At 44.6% G+C, this 24006-nt stretch overlaps 1 protein-coding gene, 2 long non-coding RNA genes and 1 pseudogene across 7 annotated transcripts; 2 read left to right on the top strand and 2 right to left on the bottom strand.

Moving 5' to 3' along the window:
• Positions 1 to 2097: 2097 nt before the first annotated feature.
• LOC120686454 (P-(S)-hydroxymandelonitrile lyase-like) lies at positions 2098 to 23472 on the bottom strand. Of its 4 annotated transcripts, XM_039968653.1 has the most exons (10): positions 23008 to 23469; positions 22838 to 22930; positions 22274 to 22366; positions 22110 to 22195; positions 21704 to 21973; positions 21492 to 21622; positions 21235 to 21330; positions 21006 to 21114; positions 20780 to 20920; positions 20186 to 20638 (listed from the first exon to the last, which is right to left on the bottom strand). In XM_039968653.1, exons 1-10 carry the CDS (start codon positions 23393 to 23395, stop codon positions 20585 to 20587), a joined length of 1461 nt encoding a protein of 486 aa, XP_039824587.1. In that variant the 5' UTR covers positions 23396 to 23469; the 3' UTR covers positions 20186 to 20584. The 4 variants fall into 4 exon arrangements, with proteins under 4 accessions (XP_039824588.1, XP_039824589.1, XP_039824587.1 ...); XM_039968655.1 differs by lacking the exons at positions 20186 to 20638; positions 20780 to 20920; positions 21006 to 21114 and adding exons at positions 2103 to 2206; positions 2582 to 2690 and having other exon boundaries at positions 23008 to 23472; XM_039968652.1 differs by having other exon boundaries at positions 21492 to 21973; positions 23008 to 23470.
• On the top strand, positions 5187 to 15507 carry LOC120686453 (annotated as a pseudogene). The gene is made up of 5 exons (XR_005680191.1): positions 5187 to 5550; positions 5643 to 5837; positions 12044 to 12223; positions 12319 to 13229; positions 13913 to 15507. The product of XR_005680191.1 is annotated as a disease resistance protein RGA5-like (transcript).
• LOC120686456 lies at positions 6113 to 8865 on the bottom strand. Its single transcript, XR_005680192.1, has 2 exons — positions 8600 to 8865; positions 6113 to 7695 (listed from the first exon to the last, which is right to left on the bottom strand). It is a non-coding gene; the product is annotated as an uncharacterized LOC120686456 (long non-coding RNA).
• On the top strand, positions 19380 to 20145 carry LOC120686457. The gene is made up of 2 exons (XR_005680193.1): positions 19380 to 19519; positions 19861 to 20145. It is a non-coding gene; the product is annotated as an uncharacterized LOC120686457 (long non-coding RNA).
• Positions 23473 to 24006: the final 534 nt, after the last annotated feature.

Here is a 24006-nt window from a genome sequence, read left to right as displayed (position 1 = left end):
GCTTGAGTAGGAGGAGCATGCGTGCGCATCCCATTTTTGTTGACTCGAGATGACGGTTCTAGATCATTACAGACTATTAAATTCACACATCTAAAAAAATAGACATTATGATTTTAAACCGGGTGAGAGATGTCATACACCTACGACTCTAATATGACTCTAATATGCTTGTACATTTCCATAGATATCCTAGTTCAGACGCAATAGAAAAGTGACAACTAAAAGAATAGTAGACAAAATTGTAGGCCATCTATTTGGCATGTCTTAAATTATTTTTCTAACCTGTGTCCTTTGTTTCTCCCAAATCATAGGATTCTGTGCTGAAAATGACCATTCACCATGAGGAGCGTGTGGACAACATCTGGCGGCTCATTAAGGGTATTATGGGTAAAGAATAAATTTAGCTTAAACATGTTCTTGGAATACAAAACGCATTAAATGTGCCATCTACGTGGTAGAGAAGTGAAAGTCATTCCATCGCAAAGAGACGGTTTGGGCACAGGATACAATGGCCAACATAATTTATGATGTTTTATAGACAACATGTGCATCTTTTCTATATGCAATCAATAATTAGTATTAAGTCATTAAGAATGAATTTAATGGGCAACCTGTATTGTATGAGTTGTCTATATTACTTGCTTCATATGACATGGAAAAACCTTGTAGGAGTACTCTTTTCTTTTTTTGTCACCTCATATTTGAGTTTTCCTTTCTAAGGGAAATGTTCTGGTAATCTGTAGGTGTTAGAGGAGTAAGCATTGATGATCAGGAGCAGGGGAAGGTGACAGTGACGGTGGTGCACGATTTCATCCTCTCGAATCATCCCATTACTTTCATTGAGGAGGTGGGGACAAAACTTTGCCGAACGGTAGAGCTGTTAGATTATTGTTGATTGTGGCACGTACAATATTGGGTACTTGAACGACCACAGTAAAGCATTGCTCGGTTTGAAGGAGATTAAAGAAAATTGGAGTTATGGAAGGATTAATAACCCCAACAAGTTAAAATCTCTCTCAATCATCTCCAGACAAGGATCCCTTTTAAAGAGGATTAACCAAACAAGGTCTGAAGGGTTAACCCCGTTAATGAACGCCGGAATGGCTTGAGTAGTATTATTGGCCGCCGCATCTGCAGTGGGGTCGCAGAACCTTATACAACTGTTTTAGAGGTGAGAATCCAAACAGCTGGTAACTGATGCAAGGGCAGATGAAATGCAGTGAATGGCATATGTGCCGGTTAATTAATTGTTTGTAAGATGTCTCCTTTGCCTCCAAACTTTTTACTTAGTCTTTATATTTTTTATGTGTGGTTAGGAGGTGGTTGGGTGGGGTGGGGGGGATACTGTAATTTTTCAGTGCGCTTTGCAGTATTTCTGAAACTTTGACAATATTATTCTATTAGAAAATTACAGAGATATGTTTCATAACACGGGAATTGCAGTTATAGTAGTCTGTCAAATACTCAGGAGCTGATAGCACTAATCTGCTGTTGAATGCAGTGGCGGAGCTGAGGCTTGGCGCTGGGGTCTGCCGACCCCGACGAATTTTGGAAAAACTAGTGGCAAAGTACTGTAGCTAGTTGTTAATAGTACATTAAGACCCGTTCTGTTCTACGTAAGACCCCAATGCTCTTCTGATCTGGCTTCGCCCCTGGTTGAATGGCTGATTACCTACCATGAAAAACTGACGAAGTTATAAAAGCCAAAAAAACGATGGAAAAACAAAACGAATAGGCAACGAAGGTACTAACAATGCTGGGAAGCAACAAAGCGTAGAGAACCTGATGGCGGACTCAGCAGCGATGCACAAATCTCAAATCATCCCACGTGAAGGAATTGGGTTTAACAGCAAATGCAGAGGTGAAAAATGGTAAGCCCTTCTGTTACAAAACCTCTCTCAAAAGCAACTGCGGTGCTGATGGCAGAGCCATGGAGCAGGGGGGGGGGGGGGGGGCTGTTGGCCTTGCCAGTGAAGAATGCCTTGATCTGATTTCGGCACAATCCAAGCATGCATTATTCATATATGGCTTTCAGGAGAAGAAACAATCTATCCATAGCCATGCCAATGGTTTATACACATATTAGCGTTCTGGAAGAAATATGGTCCTTCAGATTTTATTCTCCGCTCATCTGGCACTAGTGCTCCCCAGCTCAGTAGGAGCGAGCCTTCTCACTAGGAAGGAGGATGAGGCTGGCATTCGTTGCCTGCAAATGAAACCAAACACCTCTTAGAGGGCCAAACACATGCAGCTGATAGCATCAGTTGTCTGTCAATTTCAGCAAATAAACTTGTTTCCATGCGGCGGAGTAGAAACTACTCCTGGCCTCAGTCGGCATGGGTTCCCCCTGCAGGAAGTGCTGGAACAGGACGAGGGCCTGCGCCGGGCCGGGCGGTGCTGGGGGCCATGATGAAGGTTAGGCCTTCATACTCCGTGCTCCAGCCCCCAACTTACCACCACACCACAGCATATATGCACATGGCCATGGACCATGGTTCAAAGAAACTGTAAGGAACTCTGCAGTATTATTCAGAGAGGAACATGAAGCTTGGTGGCTTCTCCTGTCCTAATAAACACTGACCTCACTTGGGACAATGTACCAGGGGTACCAGCTGGTCTTGACAGGAAGGCCCAGGGAGGCAAGAGAGCGCCTGGTCGAGGTCAGAGGCACCACAGTGTCCGTGTCACCACTGCAAAAGAAAAAAGAAAGAAGCATGAGTGCATTTTCGTGCACAACATCGAAACTTGCTGAAGAAATTATCCACACTAGCTAGGTGTTTACACAGCCAGCAAAGCTTATTATTACCTGAAGACCCACACCTTGAGGCCAGCTCCAATGAGCTCCTTGTAGATGGGTAGCATGGAATGGGGTGTCTCTAGCCAGTTATCATATACGGGATCGCTGCAGGATAGACAAAAACAAAATTCAGTCAATGAATTCAACACGACACCAGATCGGCATTTGTAAAAAGAAAAAAAAAGTTCGGTGAAAATTGAAATATGAGCAGATGGGTCAAATAGAACTCAGACCAAAGTGGTTGAACGATATGATAGGATGCACTTCTTGTATTTAATGTTTTGTGATTGGAGCAAAGGATTTGGAGATTAGGACAGTCAAAGTCTGGCCTATGCAATGAGTTTTGTGCACGTTTCCGAGTTCATTTGAAGCACGGGTTAGGAGAGCAATCAGTTTAGAATCGGGTCTAAAAACACAACAAAGAAACTTTCAGAGTTGTCAGACTTGCTGTGACATTCCTCAATTTTCATCTGGACTCTCGGAACATTTATACTTCGAGTCTCTCATCCACGTCACTACCAACGTATAGGAGAAATTAAAACAAGGGCTACAAGATTTGTATTCAGATGCATCTTCCGGTGATTGGAAAGGTATCAGCAGTGAGGTACTTTTCCTATCCTGGTAAGATACCAGGAGGTACTGAGAGGTACCAAGAGATACATTTCCTATTTCGGTATGGATCCCACCTATTCTGATGCCGATTGGTACCTTTTTTTCTAGGTATCTTTTGGTACATCTTATGTTTCAGCCGTCGGTTTTAGCCTGATGGACAATCCTCATTTGTTTCAAGCATTGTAAAATTTCTCTTATATTCAGGGGTGTTACAAAGGGAAAACTAAATCTTGCATCATTATCTTGAAGTGCACTTATGAACCGAGTTTAAACTTTGATTCAATAACATGATAAGAGAAACTATGTGGCATTGTCAATTGTTCAAAGATATAGAATATTGAATCTGTATTCTCTATCTCGTGCGGCACATTTTACTAGTAATTTAGAAAGGTCTTCGCCCTGCAGTTTTATCATCCCTAGGGCTGTTACAGTTGTGCTCCATAGGGGAGCGGCAGCCGGCGTGGAGCGTGCCCTCGGTGCTGGAGCCCGATGGTGGCCGGCGCAGCTCGATCCTAGCCTCGAGCCCGCACGAGAGAGGGAGAGAGATTGCTATGGATGAGGATGAGTAGAAACGAGTGGAAAGAAATGCACGGGAAACGAGTGGACCAGAATGGCGGGAGCATGTGGCATGAGGCCTGCGTCCGATATTTACAGCTGCGTCCAGACGGCCGGGTTGTAGCATTCCTCTTTGTACTGTACGCTTTCCGCACTGTACGGAGTCTAGGAAAGAATTGTCTTAAGCCCCAAGGCTTACCCACACAAATGTGCAGATGCTGGGGCTCGAACCCGGGACCTTCCGATTACAGACGGTAGGCTCTACTGCTGCACCAGGCCCGCCCTTCCTCTTTGGCTAAATATGTTTTTTATTTCTCCGTTAGTGCCAAATCTCCCATCCGACCCGACGTGGAACATTACGATGCTAAAATATATTGCGGGGTATTGCAGGTATATTTTTGAAATTCTTTCCACCAAGGATTTTAATGTAAAAACTTTAAAAAGGCTAAATTGCAAAAAAAAACGCGTCGAGGATGTGAACGAGAAGCTACGAGCGAGATGCCCTGCTTGTGGCGATAAAAAAAAACTAGTCAGGTTGGCGCGCTACGCGCGCCTGTACCAAAAACGTGGACATAAAATATTAATAGAAAGATATTATTCGTTACTGTGTTCGAAACAACATCATATCGATGTATTGAGATAGATCTAAAAATTACAGTAAAGCGGGCATAGTAGTTTTATGTCTGAGAGCGCGCCAATCTCAAGCATTGTAGTATAGAGATACATGTAATTTTTCCTTAGGGTTTTTTTTGTGTCAGTAGGTATATTTTAATTATTTTAGTGGGAAAAAAAGTAAGATTAGAAATGAATGAACAGTCTAATTATATTTCGTGGGTTTACGGAGGGAAATCAAAACCCAAGAAGTAGTACAACTACCACATGTAAATGTAGTATACAAAGTTTAGTTATTATTTTTTGTATGTAGGAAGTAGTTAAATATATTTTGTATTGTTAAATAGTGGAAGAAAAATATTTTTTTAAAATAAAGAGGCTAATTTAATAGAATCGTGGCCCCACGTGGGTCCTGCCTGAATAGTACATGGGTCCCACGTGGGTCCCGCCTGAATAGTACGTGGGGCCCATGTGGGCCCGCCTGAATAGTACGTGGGCCCACCTGAATAGTATGTGGGACCCGCATGAACAGTGCACGGGCCCCACGTGGGGCCACGACTCATGAGGTTGCTCCAATTCTTGGAGCTTTAGTATATGTACTCAATGACGCGTCCTGCTGCTCACTCTCCATTATTGCCGATGCCTCCCAGGAACCCAGTCGCCCAGACCCACAGACGCTCCTCTCACAGTCTCACTCTTCACTGTAGGTTCATCCTCCTTAGGCTTTAGCTCGCTCAATCCTGAGTATGTGGTGTGAAACTGTGAATCCCCCATAATCTACTGAGGCTGTGTGGTACGAGTATCGTGTGAATCGGAGTTGATTTGAATGGGCTTTGGAAACATTTACATAAGCTGGTCTGCTACAGAGTTCACAGGCGCTGCTCTGTTTTCCAACACCACCACCAGATCTTCGTGTCACTTCGATGCTTTTCGTCACCGGGAGCTCCCGGGCTAATTTCTTCTCTGGTCGGACGGTCGGTCCAGCTTGTTCAGCAGCTTCTCCTTGTTTTCCCTTCAGCCTTGCAGGTTCAGATCGCAGCTCATATTGGTTTGTTTCGTTCAGCAGGTTCAGCAGCCTTGTTTCGTCTGCACTGCAAAGCTCGGTCGAGTGATCGAGTCTCAGGGGCAGGGCAGCAGCTCCAGCGGCCGACTGCTCTCTCCCTCGATTGTCAGCTCATCTCATTTGCAGTCAGATCCTGTGCTGATCGGTGAGAACAGAGAATTACTTGGAGCTACCGACAGTCGCTTCAACATCAGTGAGGTGTGTCGGCTCTTTCTTTATTGCTGCCCGCAGTTCACATTATGAATCAAGCTAATTGTAAGAACCGCCTAATTTGCATTCGGTTTAGTTGAAATTATTAGTCAATTCATTAAGATGAGAGCTAGCATGTGTCTGTCTCTTGACACACCACGTACTAATCCACATCTAGAGTCACTTGACCAATACAATCACATAAAGCGAAGGCAAATCCGATAATCCCGATACGTACTTGCCACATGCCCCGATTGAGCACATGTACCGTTATACAAGAGATATATCACCAATGAACCACAAAAAGAAATTTTAAGCATAAAAGAGTACAACAAATTAATTATTACAAGTTCATCATGGGAGGTCCAAATCTGAAATAAAATGGTTCAACAATTTCATACAAACCTTGATTCAAGAGTGGTAAATAAGAGACATGAAAATAAAGTTTAGTGTCTTGTCATGTTCTCCCCAAAAAAACCACTGCACAGCAGATAAAATGATAAAGTCGCAATAAAGCAATAGCATCTTGCTCATGGGCGCCATCGCAACCACAAAGGCCAACTCCTCTCTGGGGTCGGCGGGATAGAAATGGCCAAAAATGACTTCCGGCTCACTTGCAACTTAGTTTAAAAAACAACATGAGTACAAAAGGTACTCGCAAATCTTACGCAAATATATAAACAAGGATCATGCAAGAGACTTAAGATGAGGCTTTAAGGTTAAGTTATTATTGCGCAAGCATGAGCTCTCTACACTATCATCTAGTTTCCTAGCAAATTAATTATTCTTGTCCAACCCACAACACCAATTTTAGTTCATTATAAGAAGACAAGTAAATAACCATACAAGTGCCATGAATCATAAATCACCATAACCGAAACTTTCTACGAAGAATTCATGGGATAGAAATTAATTATTCTTGCCCAACCCACAACACCAATTTTAGTTTATTATAAGAAGACAAGTAAATAACCATATAAGTGCCATGAATCATAAAAACTTTCTATGAAGATTTCATGGGATAGAGAGCTTGCTTAAAACCGAGAGCGCGGCAATTCGAATTGATTTAAACCTTGCAAGGGTGGACTACTTTACCCACACGACGCAAGGACCATGCGGCTCACCCAACCGATCACGTTGGATAAGAGGGGTACTCGCGTCAACCGTTCCCAACAAGGCTCAACCCTTGAACACCACGCCTAATTTACGCAGAGAGTCACATAGGTCCACCGGGGTCATCACTAAGCCTCTCTAAATAGCACCCTTGGCCACGTATCTAGGACCATGCATCAAAGACCAATTCTGGAAGGTATTTGGCTCATCCTTTCCATTATTTCGGATATGTGAGAGCACGATAAGTTGCTCAAAACCGCCGTCATCCATGGACGGTCCATAAACGACCCGAGCGGTCCGTGACTTTCTTCTCTAGGCCCTATCCTTCTGCCCGGATCACGAGACTATTCTTCCATCAAACAATTACCGAACAAGTGCGAAACAAGCATCGTCGGGTAAGTGTGATGACTCTAAAACCATTTTCTCCTATCAAGGGACATAAAACTCTGTGCAGTTAAGCATCTAGACAAGTTAAGTACTCTAAACAACTACAAGTATCAAGGATAAGGCTAAACAATATTCAAGGAAGGGCAATGCATAGAAATAGATACAAAAATGCAATAAATAACATAATATACATAACCCATAAATATCCAATTGAGATAACTAAATTAAATCAAGTTAAATAGGTGCAAGGAATAAATGCATAGCTGTTTGTCTTGGCTTTCCTCGAGTTCAACCACGTACTCGATTCCGGGTCCGAGTTCGGCAACTTTGGCGGGCTCAACGGGCTTGCTCTCCGGCGTTTCGGTCACTATAATGCATGAATAATTGGATGCATTAGCATGATGCCATGGGTTATGCAAGAATGATATGACATGAAGAATGAAAGGCACAACATGTAATGATGCGCAAACGTAAGACATGCGACGATAAACGAGCACTAGTACATAAGTGAACAAGAAAGCAAGAGCAAGAATTAACAAATACAATTTACGCCGCTGGCATAATTCATGAAATAAATATATCAAATAGAGGGCATTACAAGGGACTCAGGAAAATTAGATTTGCAGCAAAAGCATTTTTCTAGAGTTAAATATAATTTTTGCAATTTTCAGCTATTGTAAACAAGATAAATCAGAAAACATATGAAAACGTTATTGAACTATTCTTGTAAATTTACCAGAAATACTAGGCATGAAAACAAAGCTAACAGGTTTTACCATTTTAGCATTTTTCAGTAAAAAGTTATATATTAAACAAGTTTTCAGACAGAGGATAAGAAATCACACTAAAACTCCACCAAACAGTTGAGATCCATATAAACAAGTTAGACTACTAAACAGTAAGTTTCACATGGAGTCTAACAAAATTTAGTTTGATATTTTCAGAGCAGTGTAGGATTTACTAAGCATTTATCTTACTGTCACAACATTAAAGCATAAATAAATATACAGAACAGTAATATGTAAAACAATATTTTTTGAGTAGATCTAAGCATGAAGAAACTTACAAAACAAGTTTCAATATTTTTGGGTTTATATTTATTTTACTATGATTTTTGCAAACTCAAACACACAAGTATTACTGTTTATCTTCTCCAGAACACGCACGCAGGTGACCAGCAGGCTGCCGTGCTTCAGCGCAGCGGCACAAAAAGAGGAGCATAAGGATCACAGGCACATGCACAAGGGAGGGGAGTGGCTGGCGAATCTCACCGGCGACACAGGCTGTAGGGAACGGCGGCAGAGGGCGCGGCGCAACGAGGACAAGCGGCGCCGACGGGAGAGCTCCGCCGGGAAGCCCTGCACGGCAAGGGAAACGACGGGATTAAAGCCGGAATCAGTCGAGGGGAGGGAGGAGATGCTCCCCGCGCAAGGAATCGAGGAGGGGCCCACCGTAGGCGGTGAATCGAAGGTCGGCGGTGGCGGATGGTGGAAGGGAAGAAGAGATAGGGTTTCAGGGGAAAAGGGGGCCGCGGCTTTAAATGGAGGAGAGGGAGAAGAGGGGCGCGGCGGCCGGGCTCGCCGAGGCCACGCTGGCCGAACCAGCGGACGCCGGCATGGCGCCGGTGCCCCTGCTGCCCAACCAGGGGCGAGCAGGCCCGAAAGAAGGGGAGGGGTGAGGCTGACATGTGGGTCCGGGCAAACGTGAACAAAGTTGAAGTTCGAAATTTGAAACCAAAGTGTTTCCGGGCTCAAAAATTCACGAGATTTTTACTGGTGCAAGATAAAATCACCAAGAATATTTTTCAATAAGAATCACTCAAAATCCTTTTTAAATTGGTTGCAGGAAAAAGATCAAATTGACTGTTTTTAAGTTTTGTAAGAATTTCATGGCTCAGTTCAAAGGTCATAAAATCCTGCAAAAATATTTACAATTAAAAATTTGAAATCTAGTATTTGAATAAAATTTTTGGAGTCACAGTTGCAAAACAAAATTTCAACTTCCTTCACAAGCACACATTCAAACATACACAAGGCTTAATCTCAATCAAACATGCACATGCACATGCACATGATGCTCCATTATGCTTTAATGATGCTCATGATGATATTGTTTAAGTTTTAATCATGTTTAAAATTTTTGGGTCGTGACACTAATAAGCATTTGTTTAATCAATATGTACTGCTTTACTCATTGTTTAGTCACTGCAAAGTGCAATAGTTTGATCTATTGGCTTGTTTACCTTAAACTAGCTGGTGTTCTCTGCAGTGTTGTAGCAACAGCAGCTTTTCCCTTTGCTTTTCGGTGAGCAGCAGTAAGCTATCTCTGCGTGGAGACTAGCTTTTTATTTATGTTCAGAGTCGTTTTCAAGCTAGAGTACAAAAATCGTACATGTGAGAACGAATTATTTTTAGTGTTTGCTTATCTTGTAATTAGTGCTTGATCCTGTTCCTAATTAGCACTAATTACCATGAGCTGCGCCGTGCGTGTTTCGTACGTCTCCATATTTTCACTTTCCCGTCCGTAATTTTCGTCTAAGAAAAATTGTATTTGGTAACACTGACTATTGGCGAAACGACCTTCCATCCACCAGCGTAGGATCTGCTCCGGCAACCGGCAGTCTTTGGGGCTGTCGACATGACTCGGTGGTCATCTCCCCTATCCCCATTCTCCTTGGCTTACGGTGATCAAAGGAAGCTTCCTGCATTATTGCCATGGGAAAATTGGTCTCATGCCATCGAAAGATCGCCGTTTCTGCGAAATACCATTAAAAGACCTCCGTTCCGTAAAATAGCACCGAAAGAGTCCACGTTACCCCGAACTACCATTCCGTCGCGTGTTCGCTAACTCGTCCGTCGCGAGCTCCTTCTTCCTCCTCGCTGCCCCATCATCCCCTCCCTTCCTCCTCTCTCAGCAGCAGGGCAAGAAGGCGATGCCCGAGCCGCCGCTGCCGCCTCCAGCTCCTCCCTTCTCCTCCCTAGCTTCCCCCACGACGGCACAGGGGCGGCGAGCACCGGCGCGGGGCTAGCGGGCAAAGACGCTGCGGCCACCAGCCTCGGCGAGCCCCAGCACGAGGGCAGTAGGGCGCGGCTGAGGCTGGCCTCGATGAGCCCGAGCGCGACCACCACCCATCTCGACGAGCCCGGGCACGGGGGCTAGAGGGCGCGACGGCCGCCGGCCTCGGCGAGCCCCGGCTGGGGGCAGTAGGGCGCGGCCGTGGCCGGCATCGGCGAGCCCGAGCGTGGGGGCAGTCGGATGCGGCGGTGACCGGCCTTGGCGCAGGATCTGGCGGGCCCATGGCGTGGCCGAGCCCCGGTACCCGATGGCCAGAGCACAGGAGAAAGTGGGTACGGGGCAGCCGGCCCCGGCGCAGGAGGTGGCGAGCGTGGGGTGGCTGGCAACGATGCAGGAGATGGCTGGGCCAAGGGCGGCGAGGTAGGCCGGCGCTGGAGCGGCAAGCGTGGGGGTGGACGGCCCTGGTGAGCCGTGACGCAGGGGGCGGCGCGGCCAGCCCCAGCGAGCACCGGCACGGGGGCAGGCAGACATGTCGGCGATGGAAGCAGGGGCGGCCGGCGGGTGTGGCTCCGAGCGGTAGCTGACGAGCAGGGCGGCGGGCATGGCTCCAGGGCCCAGCGGGCTTCGGGGACAGGACGCGGAGCGGGAGGAGGACGCCGCCGGTGAAAAGCTCGTCGGCGCAGAACGGTGAGGCAGCGGAGTCGGGGTGGAGCAGCACGCTTGCCTGACGCCGAGCTTGCCGCCGCACCGCCCTGTTCACACCGCCCGCAGGTCCACCCGAGCCTCTTCACCAAGGCCGTCCTCGCTGCGTCCGGCGCCAAGGTCGTCATCGGCGAGGGGGAGCACGTGGTGGTGCGGGACGGCTGCGCCGCCAGCTTCGTGATGAAGGGGCGCGACGGCGTGGTGGACGCCGACGTCGTGGTGCCCGCGCTCGGCCCATGATGCGTGGGCAGCTGGCGGCAGAGGGTGTGGGCGCGACCGGCCCGCTGGTGGAGCGTGGGAGCGGCCGCAGAGTGGCCGCGGTGGCGCCGGAGGAGTTGGAGCCCACTGAGGCGCGCGGGCGCTCGGTCGTCGGCGGGATGGGCGGAGGGGGCGACGAGCAGTGCGAGCGGCAGGCGGAGGTTGGCGCGGAGGTGGCGTGGCGCGACGTGGGTGGAGGAGGAGAGCAGAGGAAGGGAGACGGTGGGGCAGAGCTTGTGCGCCGGCGGGAGCGCGACGTCGACCATGGCCACGGCGAGGGAGCGGAGGGACATGGTGGTGGCGATGGTGAGGGGAGGGAGGGAGACTGCACGGGATCTCGGTGCGGGAGGGAGGAGCGGAAGGGAAAAGGAACGGAGGAAGAAGACACTCGTGACGGAGAAGCAGCGGAAAATGTGACGGAGCGCGATTTTCGGTAACGTTTGCAACATTGAGTGATATTTTTCGGGGGCTCGCGCTTTTAGTGGTATTTTACGGAAGTCGCGATCTTTTAGTGGTATGAGACCAATTTTCCCTATTGCCATTGCCTTGCCTCCCCCACTGTCCTCACTCTCCGCACCTCTTTTCATCACTCTTCACATCTAGGTACGGCCGGCCAGACGCCATAAGTTTCATGCTAGAATGCTGTATTATTCGTCACGCTAGATTACTGTATTGTTCTTCTGCCTTTCTAGGCCCATCATCTTTCCATGGATTCCATGCTGAGATCTTGCTTTTTACAGGTCATTTCGTGCATACACGCGTGAGGCCTTTGTCTACCAAGCTATTCTCTGACTCTGTTGATCTGCTCTGCGTTGGTGTTGGAACCTCAGTCTTCGCATCTGATATAGGGCTTCATGTTCGGATTTATCCTGTGGCCGCCCTGCTGCTCCCGGATATGATTAGTCTCCAGGCTGCCTAAGGTTTGGCGCTTGATTCTTACTATTCTTCTGTATTTTTTCCGCCCCAATTTCCATGGTATTGAGTCGGTTTGCCATTGTTTTCTTGCACTTTGTAGGCAATGACTTGCATGCCATCTGGTGTTTGTCGTTAATTACGCCACCCTGCCACCATTTCTTGCCTTGCTTGCTTTGTCCTGGGGTTCAAATTTAGGGGGACATTGGAACCAGGGCAAGCGATAAGGAGGGAGTGCAATAGGAAGTGAGCATGGAGGTCATCACGGGCACGATGGGCTCCCTGCTGTCGAAGCTGGGGGACCTGCTCAAGGAGGAGTACAATCTGCAGAAGAGCGTCAAAGGTGAGATCATGTTCCTCAAAGCAGAGTTTGAGAGAATGCAGGCTGCACTACTCGTGGTCTTCGAAGCACGATGGATCAGCAACCTAGCATCCTTGTCAAGCTTTGGGCAAGGGATGTCAGGGAACTGTCCTACGACGTCGAAGATAAGGTTGATACTTTTATGATGCGCATAGACTGTGGGCCAAAGGAGTTGCATGGTTTCAGGGGCATCATCGACAGAAGCCTCGACCTCTTGACCAAGGCCAAAATCCGCCACGAATTAGGTACCGAGATTAAAGATCTCCAAAGGAGCATCAAGGAGGTGAGCGAGCATCGTGATAGGTACATGGTTACTCAGGTTGCTGCCAAGCCTGCAGATGTACCTGTTCAGAACCTTCGTCTATTAGCTATGTACGAAAAGGCAGCTCAGCTCATTGGCACCGAAGAGAAGAGCAATGAGCTTATTGATAGGCTAATGGAGGGGGATTAGGCAAGACGACACTTGCTAAGGTGGTGTATGACAAGCTTAAAGGGCAATTTGATTGCACGGCCTTCGTCTCTGTGTCTGAAAATCCTAATATAGAGAGGATTTTCATTAACATGCTCGGTCAACTAGGCCATGATAAAAATGTAGGAACCTGTGATACACAACAACTTATCAATGAAGTAAGAGCCTTTCTTCAAGGCAAGAGGTATGTATGAGCCTATCTGTGTATATATATGTGTATGTTGACATAATCTAATTTTCCATCACTTTTGGTAGTATCAGTTGTCTTACTTAACAGCATATTCTTTAATTTAAAATAATGAACTAATTTAAGAATACGGATTTGCAGAAGTTTTTACTGAGATGATTACATCCAGTCTTGTTATATATCATAAAAGTTTCCTTTGAATAAGAGTATATGTCAAATCTCCAATTTTAACTATTTAAAGATACCAAACTGAGAAATAATAGAATATGCTATATGAATTTTTTTAGATATATATGTATACCTCGATGTATATAGCCTGTAGTATAGGGGCCCTCTGCATTAATATGTACCAAAGGCCGTGTGCTGAGTGGACGAGTGTAGAGGATTAGGTGATTGGAGGTGGAAATAATTCATAGAAAAATTTATTTAGCATATCGTTAAATTGAATGCAAAATCTACATTTAATATGAATAGTATTGTCTCGTGATAATATTCCTGCAAACTTGGAAGTTATCTTTGAATGCTGGTGTTGGATAAATACTAAAACCACCTTGAAAATGTGGTGACAACGACCTTTCGCACATGTATACATTTTGTCTTCCATAGCATGATCATTCTAAAAAAACAAAGTTTATGTCAATCTTTTACTAATGTATGGTCTCTTTGTCACCCCCTTGTAGGAATCTGGTTTTTGTCGATGATATATGGAAAACTTCTGTGTGGAAGACAATCTAATATGCTTTAGTTGACAACGAATGTGGAAGTATCATCATTTCAACAACTCACAATCTTGATGTTGCCAATAAAATCGGTGGTGTCTATCAACTACAGCCTCTTTCTCTTGTTGACTCTAGAAAGTTATTCAACCTTAGAATATTTGGTACTGAAGATAAAAGTCTTTCAAATAAATTGGCTGAAGTATCTACAGAGATTTTACGAAAATGTGGAGGTGTACCTCTAGCTATCATAACGATTGCCAGTACGCTGGCTAGTAAAAAGGGAATGGAAAATATACATCAATACTGGTCCAAGGTGTGCAAAACACTGGGTTCTGGTCTGGAAGATAGTCCTGATGTAGAGGATATGAGAAGAATACTCGCAATTAGTTATTATGACCTGCCCCCATATCTGAAAAATTGCATGTTGTATTTAAGTTCATATCCAGAAGATTATAGGATATGCATAGAAGAATTAATATGGAAATGGATGGGTGAAGGGTTCATCCTCAAAGAACATGGGAAGTCCTTTTATGAGGTAGGTGAGGATTATATCGTTGAGCTACTTAACAGAAGTATGATTCAATCATTTTTTGGTAATGACCATGATAGCAAGATACCAACTTATTTTCAAATTCATGATATGGTACTTGATCTCATGACACGCTTGGCAAATGAGGATGGTTTCCTGGCAACAACACATGACCAACAGCCCAGGTGTCTACAAGAAAGGATACATCGATTGTGCATCCAAACCAGAAATGAAGAGGATGTCAAGCACTTATCAGCTGCAAACTTGTGCCGTCTGTGGTCACTTATTGCTGATGTGTACAGTGAAGAGGATGTCAAGCTCTTATCAGCTGTTGCTAAAGCATTTAATTGGTTGCCACCCCTTTCAACCTTTCGAGTCTTACGTGTACTGTGTTTATGTGGCTGTGAACGAGTGGACGATGGCTGCTTCAAGGAAATATGCAATTTGATTCACCTTAGATATTTGGGACTAAGACAGACACGCATCACTGAGATTCCAAAAGAGATCCAGAAGCTACAGCTTTTACAGGTTCTAGACATAACTGGTACTGAAATACACGAGCTGCCATCAACCTTTGTTCTACTAAGAAAATTGGTGTGCTTGTGTGCCGACCCTCTGAATAAAGTACCGGCTGGGTTCGGCAACCTCAAGTCGCTGCAACAGTTGTATGTTCCTCCTATCTATGTGGAGTCCCCATCCATGCTGAATAACTTCTCTGGGCTGACTGAACTGAGGCGTGTGGCATTCTGTTTCAACGAATGGGACGAGAGCTACGCCAAGCCTTTCCTCCAGTGTCTATCCAGCTTGGTCAGTCTCGAGTATCTAGAAATAGATGGTCCCAAAAAAGCATGTGACTTCAGTTGTTCCCCATGTGGCAGGCTAATAATTCCTACGGGACCACAACAGCTTCAGAAAATATTAATGATTCATATAACCGTGCATACAGTGTCCGCACTCTGTTCCTTGAGCATCCTACATATCCGCTTATTAATGCTGTGAGAGGAGGGACTTCATGCCCTTGGGAGCATACCATCCCTTTCAGATCTTTATATATATATATATATATATATATATATATATATATATATATATATATATATATATATATATATATATATATATATATATATATATATAAAGAGGTGAAGAGTTGGTCATCAGCAATGCTTATCCATTCCCGTCTCTGAGAAAGTTCGAAATTTGGTACATCACAAGAGTGGTGTTTGGCCAAGGAGCAATGCCAAAGCTTCAAACCCTGCGGTTAGGATTTAAAAGTAAGGAGTCATCAATGGGTCCTTCGAGTGACCTTGCTGTTGGTTTTGAGAACCTTTCTTCGCTTGAGGACATCAAGGTTTCTTTAAATTATCCAGAAGCAAGGCCCGAAGAGTTGAAGGCTGCGAAAGGTTTCAACTTGCTTTTCCTTGCTACAGAGAACAAGCACAATTAGCTTACGGCTTACCTAGGTCGACAAGCTTTCGCTTTTCAATGCTGGCGAGGCGAGGCGAGATATCTACTAATATTTAGTGACAAATAATTTTTCTATTTATGTGTATATTACCACTACAAATATAATTTCTTGAGGCGGGTAAAGAAGTATTTTAAGGAAGTTCTCGCAGCTAAAAATTAATTTGTAGGGGCCGGTAATTAATGTGTATGCCTCTAAAAATTCAATTGTAGGGGCTGGTCATGGCCACATCCACCCCCTACAAGATTTGCAAGGCGCGTGCATTTTTGAGAAAACTAAAAATATTTAAAACTCAAAAATAGAAAAAGAAAGAAAGAAAAAATATTCCAGCTAACCGGCCACCACTACAAGCCCATCTACTATCGAAGTATAATTTTTTTGACGAAATTTGCATACTTGCGTAAACCATTTACCTCAAACCTCGTGCATACCCACCTTTCCACCATACTACACAGTCACTTATGACTCTATGAGATATGCTATCCTTTTATATTAATTCTGAAATCGATTTGTAAGGGCGTTTGAGGCCATGAACCTTCCCTAGAAATCTATTTCCAAGAGCGGGTGACGCCATCACCCGTCCCTAAATATATTTTCTATGCTATTCTAAAAGTTCATTAAAATCTTTAAAAATAACAGAACAAATAAAAAAGTGAAACTTCTACATCTACAGTATGGTTATTGTGAACTATAGATATAGAAAAAGTATGTTAAATATATTTCAGTGTATATAAAGGTTAAGATTGTGGAAAGTTGACAATATGACTTGGAATTATATAAGATACTATATAGTTAAAGCTATATGTAGAGCTCCACTAGTAAACGATCTTGTGATACTTAAGGTTCTTAAATGAATAATGTATAAACTATAAATTTAGATCTTACCCCTAAAATTTTGATACGGAACTACTCTAAATTCAACATTCGAGATTGTCTAAAAACATACTAAAACTTGTAGATTTTGAAACTAGAGAAATTATAATAGTTTTTTAGAATATTAAATGACATTGAATGAAAATGGTATCAACTACAAAGTATTAGACTTTGTGAAGCTCTACAATTTTAGTATAAAGTATGTCTTCATTCGAGATCCTATAAAAAAGTTATAAATATGATGTGTGAGAACATTTATAGGGGCGGATGAAGTCATCACCCGCTCCTAGAAATGCATTATTAAGGGTAGGTGATGGAAATAGTGGTTATTTCTAGGGGCGAGTGATGGTATCATCCCCCTAAAAATGGTGCCCATTTCCAGGGATCGGTGACGTCATCACCTGCCTCTAGAAATATATTTTCAGGGACGGGTCAGCTGTTACAAGCTCTGCTCCATTTGTAGGAGCATTTTACCTTTTCACTCGCCTCTGGAAAGAAAACAGGATGTTTCTACAAATCGTATTTAAGATAGTGTATGTAAGAAGGTAGTAGTGATGAATAAAAAAGCGTCTAACTGGTATAGTGAAATGTAGGAGTGGAGCTAGAAATGGCTTTAACCCATGGCTGGGCATGTGGCATGTGCTGGGTTAGCTGAATTGAGCCAAATTCTAGTGGTTTAGAATTAAACATGCATAAATTTGAGGTAAACTAACCTGGACATGTGCACGGGCCATGGATCCGGCGGTGATGGAGGCGTTGGAGTAGTGTACTCTTAGTTGCATATATAGATAAGATCCATTTCAGCAAAAGAATATTGCTATTATTAGCTTAAAGATATTTTGTGTTATCATTTTCTAGATCCATGTTCCTGAGTTAGTGAAAGGGATGTGTTATATTTTTAGAGAAGTAAGTATAACCTATCGCCTCTCCAACATATGGGGGCAAATAACTATTAAATAGAACTACTAGCGTACGACGTCCGAAGGAATCGTCACTCCATCATAACATGAAAAAGTAGCATATATGACATGAAAAAAATCTGCAATAATAAAAAGCAACATGTCCAACATCCAAATTGTGTACAAGTACATCTTTACAATTGAATCAATTTAAAATTCCCACCTTAACATTTGCACCATGCTTCATGCGACGTTCATCAATAGCAAGAGAGTACTGCACCATTCAATACATAATACGGCAACATCCAAAAATTATAATCACACAACATCTTCTACAACATGGAGAGTCTAATCCAAAAAAATAGCATATAGGTCAATCTTTCTACTGCAGCCGCAGCATCCGAAATCACCCATTATAACATCTCAAAATATCATGTTGCAACACTAAGAAACCATAATATAAGCACAACAAGGTAAATCAGTCACTGCAACATTACAAAAAAAAAATCTTCATCCTCACTTCACCTCCCTTTGACCTCGTCATCGGACTACTAGAAAATAGGTTTATATAGTACCGGTTGAGGAGGCCATTTAGGACAGGTTCTACAACCGGTACTATGCATCCAAAACTAAAAGTCTAGGGTCTTAACACCGGGTGGATGAACTGATAGTAAAAGGATCTTTAAGTATCGGGTGATGTTTTCATCCGGTACTAAAGCACTTTTTCATCAAAAAGTATTTTAAACCTGAGAAGAGGCCCGCACAACCGTACGTCACAAGTCACAACTCACGTGACTTTTTTCACAAGAAATAAGTGTGTACGCGGCGGATGGGATTCAAGTCACAAGTCACATGATTTTTTTCACAAGAAATAAGTGCGTACGCGACGAATGAGAATCAAACTCAGGACCTCTTGTCTCACGCAAACCTCTATTACCATCTCACCTACACAACAGCTGTGGTTGGGGGGACGCTTTCTTTGTGAAGTAACCTACGAAGGACATTATTACAGTTGTGTAGGTACTAAAAAATACACTAACTGGTATGAAAAAATCCACATTATTACCGGGTGGTGTTACCAACCGGTACTACCATAGAAGGACCCTACCGTGGAAGAACCCTTTTGTACCAGGTGGTAACACCAATCGGTACTAAAAGGTCTTTATAGGGTTCAATGCACCTAAAAAATACTAGTAGCAAGAAGACCCGGCACTACCATTAGTATCACATCTTTCTACTACCGGTATTTTTAGATGGACCGATAGCATGTTTCCTAGTAGTGTCAGCAGCCTAGGGCAGGAGCAGTGCGAGGCATAGCGCCGAATACTGAAGAAAGAGGAGTTTGACCTTGGTCAATGGACACGGAAGTAAGAGCAACACGCGCGCGGTGGCCATTGACGTGGGAGAAAGAGCAGCACTCATGTGCAGCGGCCGGCGTGGCCGCACGAGAGTAGGAGGAGCATGTGTGCGCACCCATTTTTGTCCAGACTCAAGATGACGGTTCTTGATCATTACATACTATTAAATTCACAGACATCTAAAAAGATAGACATTATGATTTTAATCCGGGTGAGTGATGTCATACACCTACGACTCTAATATGACTATGCTTGTACATTTCATAGATATCATAGTTCAGACGCAATAGAAAATTGTAGGCCATCTATTTGGCATGTCTTATTATGTTTCTTAACCTAAGTCCTTTGTTTCTCCCAAATCACAGGTTTGTGTGCTGAAAATGCCCATTCACCATGAGGACCGTGTGGACAACATCAGGCGGCTCATTCAGGATAATATAGCAGGTAAAGAATAAATTTAGCTTAAACACATGTTCTTGGAATACAAAAAGCATTAGATGTTCCATCTACTACATGGTAGAGTAAATGAAGTGAAAGTCACTCCATTGCAAAGAGACAGTTTTGACACAAGATACAACATGCGTGCATCTTTTCTATATGCAATCATTAATTAGTATTAAATCATTAAGAAAGAATTTAATGTGCAACCTGTATTGTAGTATAAGTTATCTATATTACTTGCTTCATATGACATGGCAAAACCTTGTACGAGTACTTTTTTCTTTTTTTTTCTCACCTCATATTTGTGTTTTCCTTTCTAAGGGAAATATTCTGGTAATATGCAGGTTTTAGTAGGGTAAGCATTGATGATCAGGAGCAGGGGAAGTTGACGGTGACGGTGGTGCATAACGATTTCAGCTTATCCAACATCATTTTCATTGAGGAGGTGGGAACAAAACTTTGCCAGACGGTTGAACTGTTAGATTATTATTGATTGTAGCATGTATAATAGCGGGAATTGCAGTTATAGTAGTCTGTCTCCTACTCAGGAGCCGATAGGCATTAATCCGCTGTTGAATGGCTGATTACCTACCATGAAAAACTGACAAAGTTATAAAAGCCAAAAAAAATGATGGAAAAACAAAACGAATAGGCAATGAAGGTGCTGTGAAGCAACAAAGGGTAGAGAACCCGATGGCGGACTCAACAGCGATGCACAAATCTCAAATCATCCCACTTGAATGAATTGAGTTTAACAGCAAATGCAGAGGTGAAAAATATTAAGCCATTCTGTTACAAAACCTCGCTTAAAAGCAACTGCGGTACTGTGGCAGAGGCACGGAGCAAGCATGCCTGAATCTGATTTCGGCACAATCCAAGCATGCATTATTCATATATGGCTTCAGCAGAAGAAACAATCGATCCATAGCCATGCCGATGGTTTATACACATATTATCGTTCCGGAAGAAAGATGGTCCTTCAGATTTTATTCTCCGCGTACAGACGACGTAATGACGATCGTCGACTCGTCGTACAACCACCGTCATCTGGCACTAGTGCTCCCCAGCTCAGTAGGAGCGAGCCTTCTCACTAGGAAGGAGGATGAGGCTGGCATTCGTTGCCTGCAAATGAAACCAAACACCTTTCAGAGAGACCAAACACCTTTCAGAGAGGCCAAACACATGCAGCTGATAGCATCAGTTGTCAGTCAATTTCAGCAAATAAACTTGTTTCGATGCGGCGGCAGAGAAACTACTACTGGCCTCGGCCGGCATGGGTTCCCCCTGCAGGAAGTGCTGGAACAGGACGAGGGCCTGCGCCGGGCGGTGCTGGGGCACCGCGTGCCCGGCGCCGCGGACGGTGACGAAGGTCAGGCCTTCATACTCCATGCTCCAGCCCCCAACCTACCACCACAGCATATGCACATGGCCATGGATTCAGAGAGGAACATGAAACTTGGTGACTTCTCCTGTCCTAAACTGCACTGACCTCAGATGGGACCATGTACCAGGGGTACCAGCTGGTCTTGACAGGAAGGCCCAGGGCGGCAAGAGAGCGCCTGGTCGAGGTCAGAGGCACCACAGTGTCTGTGTCACCACTGCAAACGAAAAAAGAAAGAAACATGCATGTGTGCATTTTCTTGCACAAGATCGAAACTTGCTGAAGAAATTATCCACACTAGCTAAGTGTTTATACAACCAGCAGAGCTTATTATTACCTGAAGACCCACACCTTGAGGCCAGCTCCGATGAGTTCCTTGTAGATGGGTAGCATGGAATGGGGTGTCTCTGGCCAGTTATCATATACGGGATCGCTGCAGGATGGACAAAAACAAAATTCAGTCAATGAATTCAACACGCACCAGATCAGCATTAGTAAAAAAAAAAGTTAGTTCGGTGAAAATTGAAATATGAGCAGATGGGTCGAAGAGAACTCAGACCAAAGTGTGGAACAATATGGAGTACAAATACTGACCTGCATAAACTCCATGGGTACTCTATGCTGCCGGTGACGTTGGCGTGCATGGCCTTCTGCACCTCGGGCAGGTTCATGTACTTGGTCGCGTAGAAGTCGACGCACGGGTCGTACGCTGGCAGCATCCATGCCTGAACGAGATCATCGTCAGGCCATCGTCTCTCTCTAGCTCTTTTCAGACTAGAGAGAAGCTGGTGGCCAAGGCGACTTACGCGGCGGCGGCGGCTCCTCTTGAGTCTGAGCTCGAACGCGCTACCCTTGTCGCACGGCGGCGTGTAGATGCTGTAGACGTCGATGTTGCCTTGCTCCTCGAGGGCCCCGACCCATGTCTCCAGGCACTCCCGCGAGGGGTGGATGAAGGAGGTCTCGGAGCAGACCTTGAGCCCGCTCTCCAGGGTCTCGTCGGAGATGAGGCCGTGGTGCCACCAGTACTCGAACATGCCGGTCAGGTCAGTGCGGTCGTTGATCAGACCGTTCCCGACCTGGAATTATATATTCAAATTTTGAATGTGCATATTTTTCTACGATTGATTTGTTTATTTGGTTTCAAATTTTGACGAAATAATTTGTTGTGCGAATTCAGTTCTCGATCATCAGGCGTATGTATCCGTCAAATACCATGAAGCCTTTGAAGTTGATGACAGGCTTCTCGACGCCGATGTTGTTCCTGTGCACAAGCTGCGAGAGCTGAGGAACAAAGTGACCTGCATATATACACGGGGATTTTGAATTGAGTGCCCCCAAAAAATTCTCAGAACAACAAATCTCGTCAAATACATGACCTCCATAGCTCTCTCCGACAATGTAGAAATCACGGTACTTGTACTGCGGGAATCTCTCGAACCATTTCACCAGGAACGTGTACGAGTCATGCGCTGTGAAGCAAATTAAAGAATTAATACTAATGCATCGAAAAGATATCATGCATACACAAAGTTTTAAATAGCCGGCTATAGCTTCCGCTATAGATGGCTATAGCTGTTAGAAAGGGCAACCGCTGTAGCATTTAGCCCGCTAAAGCTGACTATAGCCCGCTAAACGCCGTAACGACAGCCCTGCCGCTAAACATCTTAGCCGGCGATTTAAATCATTGTACATGTATACATATACACATACATACATGTATATATATATATATATATATATATATATATATATATATATATGTATGTATGTATGTATGTATATACATATACACACATATATATGTGTGTGTGTGTGTGTGTCAGCACCTCTGTTCTTAGAGATATAACAAGCTAATTAGTATGAACGTAAATTTATGTGTTTATACTGACATTATATATTTAAGAAGAAGAATGGAGGGAGTACGATGCTCGTCACTCGACCTGTTCTGTTGTCGCCCATGACGATGTCGGAGCTGGTGTTGCTGTAAGAGAACCCCACGCCGGCCGGCGACTCTAAGAACAGCACGTTCGCCGCTGCAAGCACATCACAATAATTACATGTCTGAACTAAAGACATTCTTGCTGATGTGCATACCAACGAAGCAACCAACCTTTGTTCCAGGCGTAGTCGTTGAGCAGGAGCGTCTCGCCGTCGGCGTGGACGCGGAACGCGCCGAGCTCCTCGAGCGCACCGGAGCCGACGGAGGAGCACCCGGGCCCGCCGTTGAGCCACAGGACGAGCGGCGCGGCGCCCGGGTCGCGGCCGGCCTCCTGGAGCCAGTAGAAGAGCGCGCGGCCGGCCTGCTCGTCGACGGTGACGTAGCCGGCGTACATGCCGAACGCCACGCCGTTGGGCTGCCCCGGCAGCCCCAGGATCCGGTCGTCCTCGAACGCCAGCAGCGGCAGCAGGAGGAGGCTGGCGGCGGCTAGTGCGAGGAGCGGTGGCGGCGCGGCGGCGGCGCGCCGTGGGGAGCGGTGGTGGCCGGAGCTGCAAGCCATGTGCTTCGATCCGTTGGTTGGCCGGCTACATGGACGAGGAATGACCCCGTTGGTTGGCCGGCTACATGGACGAGGAATGGCCGAGGTTCACTTTCATATAGGAGCCAGAGCGACCGAGCGGGGCTGATTGAAACGGAGAGAATAATTGTTTTTTTATCCAAAACTCATGGAGTTTTTAAATTCGAACTGTTATCTTTTGGTTGCGCTTAATGTATCCATACACGCTCGATCGCTAGGAATCAACAAGTAGTCGTTACCTCTGTGTTTTTTTTTATTTTAGTATAAAAGAGTTTGCGGAGAACGTGGTATGATTGCTACTGCGTGTAATAATATTGGTTCAACGCTCCCTCAATAAGGAGGGTGAAACCAAATAATCTTTTCCATTATTTAAAAATAGAGTTTGTACAGACTAGACTAGTTGCAAGCACACTCTATCACAACCACAATACTTTGCTAAGCTATCTAATTAACGGTCTCGTGCATTGAGATATAATTTTGAGACAATGTAACATATAACCTCTAAAATATATTATCTCTTTTTTTCCTTTAAGTAGTAATACCATATCCTTTAATTTGTGGTATGAAAAAAAATATTATGTTGCACGACAACA

This window comes from Panicum virgatum, chromosome 8N (assembly GCF_016808335.1).
Source record: "Panicum virgatum strain AP13 chromosome 8N, P.virgatum_v5, whole genome shotgun sequence".
Lineage (NCBI taxonomy): Eukaryota > Viridiplantae > Streptophyta > Magnoliopsida > Poales > Poaceae > Panicum > Panicum virgatum.
Note: the sequence above shows the minus strand (reverse complement) of the source record. Positions and strands in the feature narration are given on the sequence as shown.